General features: G+C 40.8%; 1 protein-coding gene across 2 annotated transcripts in view; it reads left to right on the top strand.

The window, feature by feature from the left end:
* LOC135578136 (ovostatin-like) overlaps positions 1–12,581 on the top strand; it is a 78,701-nt gene that overhangs the window by 49,050 nt on the left and 17,070 nt on the right. For both annotated transcript variants that reach the window (XM_065048405.1, XM_065048404.1), the window contains 14 exons: positions 586–638; positions 1,142–1,162; positions 2,102–2,270; positions 3,511–3,595; positions 4,294–4,411; positions 5,094–5,214; positions 5,441–5,550; positions 6,638–6,796; positions 7,457–7,684; positions 7,878–7,935; positions 9,152–9,297; positions 9,682–9,831; positions 10,468–10,638; positions 11,233–11,365. In XM_065048405.1, coding sequence (XP_064904477.1) covers positions 586–638; positions 1,142–1,162; positions 2,102–2,270; positions 3,511–3,595; positions 4,294–4,411; positions 5,094–5,214; positions 5,441–5,550; positions 6,638–6,796; positions 7,457–7,684; positions 7,878–7,935; positions 9,152–9,297; positions 9,682–9,831; positions 10,468–10,638; positions 11,233–11,365 — 1,722 coding nt within the window. The remainder of the gene's footprint in view (positions 1–585; positions 639–1,141; positions 1,163–2,101; positions 2,271–3,510; positions 3,596–4,293; positions 4,412–5,093; positions 5,215–5,440; positions 5,551–6,637; positions 6,797–7,456; positions 7,685–7,877; positions 7,936–9,151; positions 9,298–9,681; positions 9,832–10,467; positions 10,639–11,232; positions 11,366–12,581) is intronic.

The raw sequence follows: 12,581 nt of genomic DNA, 5'->3' as shown, positions 1-12,581 counted from the left end.
TGAGTTCTGCAAGGTTTACTGAGGCCAGTCACATCATGTCCTTAAAAATTCAGAAGCTTGGTATTAATAAAATTCACTTCCTGTGAACAGCTCTTTCTACTCAACTGCTAATCTATTTCACAGCACTGATTCCATCTTGATATTTAAATGAACGTACGAGCTGTGGTATATTTACTTATTTCTTTAGTATAATTATACTTTAGTGCTGCACAGGGTTTACACTTAGAATAGAAAAATTCTTCCTTCTCATTGTTTTTTTTCATTAAATTGCTTTTGTATGGACAGTTTTTTTAGGGAATGCTCCAAAGAACGGAGTCCTTCAAGAAGAATTTAAAGCAATACAGAGTATTTTTATTTACTTTAGATGTTACTTTAGTTGTAGTGGGTCAGAATTGAAGATCTTTCAGCTGACAAGTTTATTTTGGTTTTCTTTTGCACTTGCTAAGATAATAAAATCCTTTCTAGTGCTCCAGGGACTCTTTAGTTCTCCCTAAGAGCCTGGGAAAACTTCGTTTTAGTTGTATGTTGAAAGTGACTTACCAATGCTGAAGTGTATGATCCTTTTGTGTCCTACATCTTATTCAGTGATGTTTCGTGTGGTCGCTTTGGACAGCCAGTTCAGACCTGTTCAGGAGACAGTAAGTATGAGTGATAGTCAAGATTTTTCAAGCACCTTCTTTGGGTACCTGTTTGCCGAGACTCTTTCTCTTGGAAATTGAATAAAAGCCTGGGGTAGGCCTTCTGATGTTTTTGGAGAACTGCTGTAATTCCTTACACTCTGTCCTTTACCTGCCTTTATAGAGGGCAAAAGGTCTGAAAGCACTCCTGGAAATCTCTCACAGCACTCAGATTTTATAGTCACCTCAGTTCACCTGCCCCAGATATGGAGAAAAATACTAGATGTTTTTTATAGAAAACATAAATTCACAAACAGGTTATACTTTAAAAAATATCTTGTTAATTACAGACATGAGTTTCCAAGTGTTTCCTTGACCCAGTTTTCTGTATCCAGAGAAAGCTGTTCACAGCCTTCTTTATGTTCTGGTATTTTTTTAACTTCTACAGTTAATTTCTTGATTTTTTTTTTTTTTTTAATTTTTAATTTTTAATTTTTATTTTGTTCTCTTTTTTCCTCTTCTAGTATCCCCGAATCACCATTGAGGTAAGATATGCAATATAACATTAAAACACAAGTTGCTTTGGAAAGGCTATGTATCCTTCATCATTCCCCGTAGTGTCAATAGCTAATGGACACCCACTCAAAGCACACCATCTAAAGCCAATGGATTTGAGGTTGAACAGTGGCAGTACAAATTATCAGACACTACAGGAGAAAAAATCAGCTGGACTGGAGATGTTATTCAGAGATTACATGGGGTTGTCACTGTGTCTTTAGGATTCACACAAGAATGTTCAGCGTAGTCTTACTTTGGTAGGACTACAGTAAATTGGCTGGTGAAATAGCCTCATTCTCATACAAGCAGAGGAATAACAACTTTCTGAAATGTCATGTTCTGCTGGGGGACAGGCTAACAATGAATCAGTTTCCTACTGCTTTTCACATCACCAGATCTCAAAGCACTTTCTAAAAGAGGCCAGTGTAATATTCATAGAATCACAGAACCGTTTCAGTTGGAAGAGACCCTCAGGATCATAGAGCCCAACCATAACCTAAACCTAACTCTAGCACTAAACCATATCCCTAAGAACCTTGTCTAAATGCCTTTTAAACACTTCTAGGGATGGTGACTCCAACACTTCCCTGGGCAATTCCCATTTTACAGAAACAGTTGAGTCAGAAAGACTTACGCTAGAAAAGCTACAGATAAGCAACCTAAGTCCCAACCAGGTACTATTCCTGTATGATCTGAGATCATTTGGCAGTGTAGCTAATTTCCAGTTAAACATAAATTTAGACTTCTTTAATACACAAATAGATCTGAAAAATTAATGGGAAGTCAGAGCATATGTCATCAGCCCAAACTCACAGTCACACTGTGGTGCACTTAGCCTATATGCTAGGACACTAAACTTAAAAGAAGGCAACAACAAGAAACAAGGTGATAAACATTTTGGTGCATCTCTTTCTTCCACTCTCCAGGATCCGGAGCAAAACAAGATATTCCAGTGGCTGGATGTAGCACCTAAGCATGGAATTGTCCAGCTCTCCTTTCCACTAATCCCAGAGCCTATTCTGGGGTCCTACCACATCATGGTGGAGAGGAAGTCAGGTGAAAACAAGTATCAGTACTTCACAGTGGAGGAATATGGTAAGCAATGGCTGTGAACTACCCTGCACCAGCAGTGAGGTTGGCTCTTCCTAAGTCTAATGCAGAGTCTAAGGGCTTTGAATTCTCTACTTCATGCCTTGAGAATGAAAGGCTTGAAGAGGGCTGGGTGGAGAAAGTGAAGGCAAGAAAGAGAAAAAGGAAATGCTGAGAAGGCAGCATTTTTCAGGAATTAAAATAGGAGTCTAATTCTTTTCCGGACTTGGCATAAAGTCACTGTGTGACTTTGGAATCCAAGTCCCATCACTTGGGCCTTACACTTCCCATCTGTTCAGAGGCAAAATGAGTAAGTCAAGCCTGTCCTCTTTCGTGGCGGTCATCACCATATGAAGAGCACTAGGCTAAAATATGCAGAACAAATCTGAAGATATCATCTATCAGATAGATTAAATATTAATAACAGGTACCAGATTGTTACTAGGGGAAGCTGGATAGCCAGTGGAAGTGCAAGACAGAAAACAGTGGGTAATGGAGGTGCCAAAGCCCTCATAGTGATCTGTTTACTCTCTGGAACAGACCATATCAAGGGAGTTGCTAAATTAATTTTAGCTTTACAAGTTTTTTCATCTTTTAGTGGCAGGTTTTCCTTAATAGTCTGCAGAGGAGGCTTGACCAACAACTACCAGTTGTTTAGTTCTTTTTGTAAGTGTAATAAGGCACCTTTCCTGCTTACTTTCCAGAGCTCTTTCATACCTTCCAGTCTCCTGTGTACAGGTGTGCCAGAAAAATGCCTTTTCCAGCTATATTGTCATTATTGCTGGTGACCTGGGGCAAAGGATAAGCTGAAAAGAGGGAGTGACAGTGACCTATTTGATTTTACTATTTTACTTTATCTGTTGCCTTTCTCCTTCAATGGGGCTGGATTGCATTATAACTTCTGTTCTCCAGGAGATAACTAGTTTGAGACATCAGCATTACTCCTACATTTCTCTTGAGGAAAATGTATAGCAAATTAAAGTGATTTATTACCATTCTTATAGTGGCTGTTATCAATATCAATATGATTATTATTGCATTTTAAACAAGTTATTCATCTTACCACTAAAAGTTATTTTTTCTCTGATGATATCCTACAGCCAGTTCCTAGGTAGACTTTTCTTTGAACCATTCCCTCTCCCTCGTTGGTGAAAATGCCATTACCAGCTGGTTTTATACTGTTTTACACACACACCTACTTATGGCATGCAGCTGCTGATCAGTTGTATTCATGTTGTGTCCCCAGTGCTGCCAAAATTTGAAGTGATAACCAGTGTGCCACAGAGGATCTCTTTCTTTGATGAAGAAATCAGGGTGAATGTTTGTGCTTCGTAAGTATCTGAGCTGAGAATGACACATTCGTGCACAAGAAACAGCAGAGAGAGGATGTTGTGCCATGCTGGAAAGCTGAGACCCTGCTGCTGATTCAGAGTTAGAGGAATTCCTTTAGCTATGACTTCTATGACATGAAATGTGATAACTCTCCTCCTGCTACATAGAAGAATTAGAACTGTGAGAATTTGTGTGTCCCACAGTTTGAAGGTATCAAGTGGTCCATACTTGGTAGCGGTTGTTTTATGTTATTACAGAAAAGGAGAGAAGGAATACAAAAGGAGGGTCTATCACTGAGATTGCCATCTGTAACACTGCCAAAGGGCAGGGTCTCATGAGCTAAAAGGTTGAACAGGGATCTTTCTGCAGTATGTACTGCTTTGCATAAAGAACTAATGAGAAAAAACAAGCAGCAGGGAAGCCAAGCCAAGCCTCGAGCCCATCACCACTTTCCAGCTTCAGGCATTGAAGAACGACCACACAAAGACAACAGCAAAGCAGACTTTTTTTAACAAGATGCCAGAAACAGCCTAAAAATAGCTGAAGCAAATTCTGCTAGGGCTAACTAATCCCCAGCTGCTCTTCTGTCTGTGGTCTGGGTGCTCCTGAGGGGTTTAGAGTCTTAATTGCTCTGCAATTTTTGCAGATTTCATGCTAAGTCCACCTGATTGGATTCTGGTGTCTCTTTCTCTCCTAGGTACACTTATGGCCAACCGGTACAAGGGAATGCCCAAATTAACGTGTGTCAGCAGCACTTCTATTATCCACGATGTGAGCGAAAACAGAAAGAAGCCTGTGAAGCTGTCACTGGACTGGTAAGACACAGCACCAGGCCTTTCTTCCCATGCAGCTTTACTAACCAACATGTAGAATGGTGTTTAGTGGTCTCATTCTTTTTCTGGACAACATGACAGAGACAATCCCAGAGGCATGTTTTTTTCTCACTATTTCACAGGCAATGCTGGAAGATCATAAAGGTAGTTTTTACCAATGACCTTATTAGGGGACTTTGGGTTTTCCCTCAGAAGGAGTCAGTAGGAGGGAAGGAAGCTCATGAAGCTGTAAATTTGTGACCATTCCAAAAACACCAGAGCTGTGTTCTTACAAAATGTAATTAGCAGATCTGTACTGGGAGTCTTTGAGGACACTTAATGTTAAACTACTAATTAATTTCTCCACTAGATCAGACTCAAAGTGCTCTGGTCATATAGTCCAGGCATCATGCAAAATGGGTTTGAAAAGGGATGTGATCACAGAGAGGACTACAGGGAGTGAGAAGGGAGATTCCCAGGTGCAAGGGTAGATAATATTGAAACAATGAGCTGGGAAGGGAGCCAGGAAGTGAGAAGTGTATAGTAGGAGGTGAGCGAGTAGAAAGTAGGAGCTGAAGATGTGAGAGGAGGCATGAAGCTCTTCCAAGAACCAGAAATACAGATTCAAGAGCAATTTTCCAAACCTTGAGAAAAATGGGCTTTCCCCTTTGTGCTCCTTTTTCAGCTGGGGAAGGATGGCTGCCTCAACACTGTCATCTCCATCAAAATATTCCAGCTTTACCGCAGATACACCAGGATGTATGCCAGCCTCAATGTAGAAAGTATCGTCACTGAAAATGGAACAGGTAACACCAAGTGGAGACTAGGAGTAGCTGATTAAAGCTAATAGGTGGTACTTTCTGAGAGGAATCTCCTGGATCCCGCTCTGTGCAGCAAACAACTGACAATCACCATTTTCTTGTTTAACTCTCCCTCCAGCGCATCTCTACTCCTATAGTTTTCCAGAAGAAACAGTTTTCTGCCCATGTCTGATTTCTGTTTCCTCCCCTTTATACCTGGTGTATCTTAAAGGTATCCAGATGAAAGGCTATGACTATGTTGCAGTCAATGAAGAAAATGACAGAGTGATCTTCAAGAATATGGATCTCTATTACAAGAGAGGAATTCCTTACTATGGTGAGGTGGGTACCTGAGATGGTATATTTAGATCAAATCTCCCTGAGGTTCAGCATGATGATCTCTGTGTTGTTCCATTTACAGATGTCACCTAACACTGTGCTGACAACTTCTCATTATAATGTTTTATAACAGTGACTGCTGCATAGTTCTTTCGCTACATTAGGTGCTCCTAGAGAAAATAAGAAAATCGTATTATACCTGCAGTTTTAGGATCTCTCTTTTGCCATAATTAGAGAATGCCTAAAAGGTGGTAAGTGAAAGGTCATATGAATAGGGGAGAGTCTGCAAGAAGCTACTTCAGCAACAGTTGTGCCTAAACTGAACATAGAATTTACCCTGCCTTGCATCACCCAGTCATAGGGATTTTTACTTACAGCAATATAGGTGTTGGAGCACATTTCAAATCCTTACCAACCTTCACATGCAGGATAAACCCAGGCAGAGAAAAGAGGATGAGCCATACAGCATCATCCTGATACGCAATGGGGACAGAGGTATGCACAGGTGCCCAGGAGATGCGAGGTGTTACTGAGCTCCACAGGTTACCTGTGGCCACAAAGTTATCTGATTGCTTTAGGCTTATTAATCAGTGACCTCCAAAGAGTGTGTCCTCTGGAGTTCCCCTGTTTCTACTTGCTCAGAGCATGAGGTAAGAATTTAAACCATCATCTCTCACTCAGTAGTTTTTAACTTATGTCGTGGTGCACTGAATTAACCGTCACTGAAGAGAAACAGAGGACTGTTCATTAAAATAATCTTTTATACAAGATCACATTTCTTCTCCATCTATGAGGCATAATTTTTCCTTACATTAATGGGAATTTCCTATCTTTGCTTGTCACAGAGCTCCTGCTCCTTCAAAATACTGAGGAGCATTTGCCTCTTATATATGTTTCACTCTTGATTTCTATGCCCTGCACCTGCCCTCAGTAATTAAGTGAGCATCCTCTGGTGAGCACCACATTTCCAGTTTGGTTTTGTGTGTGTGGTTTGTTTTGTTTTGTTTGGTTTTGCTTCTGTTTTTTTTTTTTTGTGGTTGGTTTGTTTGTTTGTTTTTTTCTGAATCCCTTGGGTGTTCTTTGTGTTCAGATCTCTGTGACTAAGATGGATGGTGAGCCCATTCCCAATAGGACTGTCCTTCTGGAGCTCAACGAAGAATACCTGGCGAACTATACCACTGATGAGAATGGCACTGCTGCTTTTTCCATTGACACATCCAACTTCTTTGATCCCAATCTTAAGTTGCGTGTAAGTGGATACAGGTTTCAGTCTAATTCCTGAAAAAATACTGAATTCGAAAGAAGGACTAGAAGCAATCAGTGGGTACTGGCAGGATTGTTTCAGATGAGGAAAGTAGGCAGTCCACCAGCACCTGCAATCTGTATGAAATTAATATGAGAAAGAATCAGTGTTAAAAAGTGGCAGACTGTGTTCCAGGTGTGTTTGGGCTCCAACAATCTTCATCACCTCCCTACTTTACCCTGTGCTCAGAAGCCCTTTCTCCAGCCATCTTCCTTCTCTTTATTCTGTGCACTAGAGGACCTTCCTCACAGACTGCCCTGCCTTCCCCTCACAGCCTGGAAGCACACCAGCTTCCTGAGAGCAGTAGCGTTCTAGCTCCTAACAGTTTATACAACCTGTCCTAACCCTGCAATAATCTGAAATAATCTCTTTACTGCTATGTGCCATAGGTGTCTGGATACATTAAGGTGTCCAGAAGGCGCCCCACTCTGGGCTGATGAAGCACAAGTTTTTCACACCAACTCTTGCTTTTGGCTTAAACAGCCCCACAAAATCAACTTCCTGATAAAATATTTTAGAGGGAAGATGCGTTTGCCTCTCACCTTCCTGTCATTTTCTCATTTTCCGCTTTGTTGATTCCCCATCTATGGCTCTTCTGCTTCACAGGTCAGGCAGGCACCAGATGACTGTGAAGACTTCCTCATCTGGAGCAATGATAATGAGCCCCAAGCCTTATTCTTTGTCCAGCGTTTCTACTCACGGACCAACAGCTTTGTGAAAATTGAGCCAATGAAGGAGCAGCTCAGCTGTCACCAGCAGCGAAGGATCAAGGTTCACTATGTCCTGAACAGAGATGGCTACAGGAATGCCAGGCACACAAACTTCTACTATGTGGTAAATATCTCTTTTCTTTTATCTTCTCTTGAACACCATACAAGGCAGAAATCTCTAGGCCAGACAGTGGTTACAGATCACAGCTTGACTTGATGGCCTTTGAAGCGTCTCAGAACACTACTCAAATCCAATGACTTCGTGGAGAAAGGGAGAATGTGCTTTTCTGTCTCATAAGTTTTTTTTCTGTGTCCAGGTGACGACAAAAGGAAAAATTGTTCTCAGTGGCCAGAAGCAAATCAACATCTCTGGTGGTAAGTTCTAAGCTATATTACAACTAATACTTCAGAGCATTTTTCTGAGTTCCAGAGCATTAGTAAGTTTTGTAAGAAGGGATGAAAGCAGAGAACTGCATCTTAAACTCCATGACCTGTCACCACTCACAGTATCATTTGCTTTTGCTGCAGCATCTAGACAATCCCCCATATCATACTGAAATTCATCTTGTTAGTTGAAAGATGAAAATTTCTCTGCAATTGAACAGCAAGAAAACTAAGCTTCTTCTCTTTTATTTCTTGCCAAGGAGTATTTGCAGTTTCACAGTTATTCTATGACATCCAGGTCTCTCCAATTAGAAGACTGAAACATTTTGAAGTTTGAAATAGGTGTCCCATTTGAAAGGGGTATTCAGCAGTTAACTGCTTGGAATTCATTGCATTTTTTGAAGTCTCCAAATACCCACAAATGACAATGAACCTACCAATCACAACAAACTGAAATTCATTCTTTCATTGTTAAAAATACATTTTCTTGCAGAACCTGGTCTTCAGTAGGTGGCTTCAGTAAGCCTCACTCTACCTATATAACTTGTTCCTTAGTATTTGCCATCTTTGGTCTTTCTGTGAGTATTCATGCACTGTGACTGCATATGTTCCCCTTTGGTTTAGGGAAAGGCAATCCCATTCATCAGAAGACAGCTATGTCACATATTTTCCCTTCATGAAATCACCTTGCAGCCATGTGTTTTTTCCATATTATTGGGGGCTAACACGAAGGTGTGTGGTAGTGTGTGATTCATCACTGAGTGAAAGCTTAATTTCCTGTTCCTCGTCTAGTAGTTGTCATCCATGTAGATAAGAACTTCTTATTTCCTAGTGTTAAAAGAGCTCTCCCTTAGTTCAGGAGATTAGCCTATCTCCTTTGATATAGGACATTCTAGGCTTGAGGACCAAAGGTAATGTTGTGTTCTTCTCATAGCAATCATGCACAGATTTACCTGTCCAACTTCTACTCAACTCAGACTCCTCTCTGCAAAGCACCCTGTTCTCAGCATCTTCCAGTTTGTATCTGTTGTCTTGTTGATGGGAGTTGTTCCTCAGCCACTGGGAGATGAATCTTGCAATATCCAACTTCCCTGTTCTTAAAGGTTCTGTTAGATTATGGATAAATATGTGGTACTTCCACTAAAGCTGAGTTTTGTTTAATGTCTTTTGTTGGCTTCTCCTTCCCTGTTCCATGTTACTTCCACAGCTCCAAAAGGTACATTCTTCATCACACTGACTGTCACTGAGAAGCTTGCCCCCAGCTCCAGGCTGTTGCTCTACACAGTGCATCCTCATGGGGAGATAGTGGCTGACAGCTCTTGGATACGCAGCGATGTATGCTTCAAAAACAAGGTTAAAACCTTCATTTTCTTATTAAGGGATATATCAGCTGGTTCTTTGTTTAGGGGACAATGATTTTATCAAGAGCCCTGCACTTAGGACGGCCTTTAGGAATAGAAAAGGTACAGATGTGCTTGGGAATATGAGGAGCCATCTCTAGAATTGACACATATGCTCTGACTCAAACTAAGGTCTTAATGGAGAGTGGAGAGGGAGGTGACTAGGGGGTTATAAAAATTGTGGTGTTTTACAGAAGAGGGATCCAGAAGGGCCATCTAGCGGTAAGAGCTTTTCCCCACAGAGAATATAGTGCTGGTGAAAGGTGAGATTTAGATTTATGTGCCAAGCTTATTCTCCTAATTTCTGTGTATTTGTCTTGGATTTATTCATTTCCAGCTCCAGCTTGAGTTCTCGGAGAAGCAGGGTCTCCCAGGCTCTAAAGTCAGTCTCCACCTTGAAGCTGCTGCCAACTCCTACTGTGCCCTGAGAACTGTGGATCAGAGTGTCCTTCTTCTTCAGCCTGAGCAAGAGTTATCTGCTGAAAGTGTAAGCCACATCCCCAGTCCCGTGTTCTTTTGACCTAGGAACATCCAGAATGACATTCTAATTCCCATCTGTGATCTCTCTGCTGCTGGCTGTGTTTTTATTTTTCCCTTGGAAATAGACATCTCAGTGATCAAAGAAAGGTCTATTGCAGTTGTACACTTAAAAGCCAGAAACTGATAGTGGAATATTTACTTTTGGAAAGTATGGCAGTGTAAGACATGTCCTAACAATATGCCTAATGTAAATCCTTAAAAGCGTACTTCCTCCTGAGGAGTGATTATATCAAAATTATATTTTATGACTCGCACAGGCCATGGGCACATAACAAAGCTGTAGATGTCAGCTAGTATCTTGTTGGACTCCAGCCTCCTCTCTGCATAACTCAAGAGTATATCTGTTCTTTTTTTTTCTTAAGTTCACCCCAAAAAACCATTACACCTCAGAAGAAGGGGTGTAGAATCTGCTGCTTCTTGTATATCAGCCAAATTGTTCATTCATCTCTAGATAGGCATCACTAGGCAAACTCACTGCAGTCCATGGGATTGCTCACGGGCCACCCCATAACTTTCAATATATGTGATTTTGCACCTGCCTGGGACCTTTCTTGTGCTTAGACTAATTGTTCTCACCTCCCAGGTGTACTACCAACTTAGTGTGGGTGATTTATACGGCTACTACTACAATGGGATCAACCTGGAAGATGACAAGCCAGAGGGATGTACTCCAGTCAAAACCACCTTTTTTGATGGCTTGTACTATGAACCTGTAAATGTCAGTCGTGATGGTGATGTCTACAGGATTTTCAGGGTATGTTGTCTGTGCAGTTTTTTAAGTGGGAGATGTTCCAGTAGAATTCATGCACATTAGCATTAAACTTTCACAGGTGGTGGTTTTTACTGCTAAGAGAAGGCAGCTGATGCCTGGAACTTCCTAAAGTCTCTGATCACTCAATTTCTGTCTTCTCATCCCCACCTCTTATTCGAGAGGACTGAGAGTCACTACTAGATATATTTGCTGGGATTCTCCTCATACTTTAGTAGACATTTCCTAAGCAGGACTATGGCCTTGACTCATGACCTCAGGCATTCCTAGTAAAGATCTGAGTCCATGATGCAGGCTACTTGGTTCCTGATACATTTGCCTTCATTTCCACTGGTCCCATGGCCTAAGACCTAACATAAGTTCCATCATTACAGCTCTTCACAGAAAACCAGGTGTCACTGCTCTGTAAGAAAGATATGGAGGTTGGAGAGAAAGAGTGAGTCGTGACATTGAGTGTTGAAAGAGTGGGATATGAGGAGGAAGGAGAGAGATGAGGTGTGATAACCAAAGTGGAAGAAGTGGCATGCAGTGGTAGCTAGTGCATGACCTGAGTGACATGATTGATTTTTTCATATTCAGGATATGGGTTTGAAGGTTTTCACCAACTCTGTCCTACGGAAACCAGTTCTATGCAATGAAGACAGATCAGAAATAGAAGACCACCCTGTCTATTTTGACCATCGTGTCACCCCTTTCAATGTCCATGGCATAGGTAAAAGAAGGTTCATACTGTATCTCCAGTTCTAGTCTGCCTGATCTTCAAAACTGTTGCCTATTTAAATAACAGCCAGAATACTGAGGTTTTTTTGGGGGGAATAGGTCTATGTGTCACAGTTTGCCAAACTCTTTCTGACAGTCCTTGTAGTAGAATGAATTCTCTCACACTTAGGTATAGGGTGCACATAAAAAAAAGACAGGGAATACTGGTGTGCTACTTTCTTCTTAAACTGGTGTCAGTTTCTTACCGTTTTTCAGGTTTCATCAAATCACAATTCAATTAAGTATTTAAAAGGAAATGTAAATGTAGAAAAATAATGGCAATTGCCAATGTTAAGAATCCATACAGCCCTTAGCATAGACTCCAAAGCACTTTATACATCAGCACGAGTTATGATTATCTTCCTCCAAATCAGATTGATCAGCATAAGAGAAAAAGTAGCAGTCATAGGTTACCACAAAGGAAAGTGCTATTCAACACTAGGAAACAGTTATTCTCCATGAGAGTTGTGCTACTCTAGGAGGGGTTCTCCAGGAGGTTTTGGAATCTCCATCACTGCAGGTGTTCCAGCCTGAGCTGGACAAGACCCTTGAGTAACATGATCTGACTTTGTAATTAGTCCTAATTCAAGGTGATTGGACTAGAGAACTCCACATATTCCTCCCAACCTAGATTTTTTCTATGATTCTGTGATTCTATCATTCTAAGTTCAGCAAAATAAGGAAGTATTGTTACTTTCATGATATGGGTAGGAAATCTGAGGTACCTCCATGCTAAATGTGTTGTTGGACATCACAAATGAGCATGTGTCAAAACTGGAAAGACAACTTTGCTTCCTAATATCAGACCTGTAGTTTGATTATGTAAACAAAAGTAGTTTTCCAATCGGCTGGATATTCAGCTCCATTTTTTAACTACTAGGTAAGAATGATTGAATTCTGAGGGAGGTTTGCAAAGCATTATAACCTTTCGTGACAATACTGGCTACTGTTGTCCATTTGCATATCAAAGAGAGCCATTGGTAGAGGAGGAGGGACGTGCCTTTCTAACTGGATAATGAGACATTTCAATATTAAATGACATGAAATGTCTTGTGAAATAGCTACATTTTCTAGTGTTTTCCCATGAAGAAAAAGAATAGTTAAGAAATTCTTTTTTTCCTGTGCCTTATATCCATTGCAATTTTTTTAATGGGGAAAAAAATGGAAAA

This window comes from Columba livia, unplaced genomic scaffold, assembly GCF_036013475.1.
Source record: "Columba livia isolate bColLiv1 breed racing homer unplaced genomic scaffold, bColLiv1.pat.W.v2 Scaffold_82, whole genome shotgun sequence".
Lineage (NCBI taxonomy): Eukaryota > Metazoa > Chordata > Aves > Columbiformes > Columbidae > Columba > Columba livia.
The sequence above is the reverse complement of the archived record's forward strand: the minus strand, read 5'-3'. Positions and strand labels throughout refer to the sequence as shown.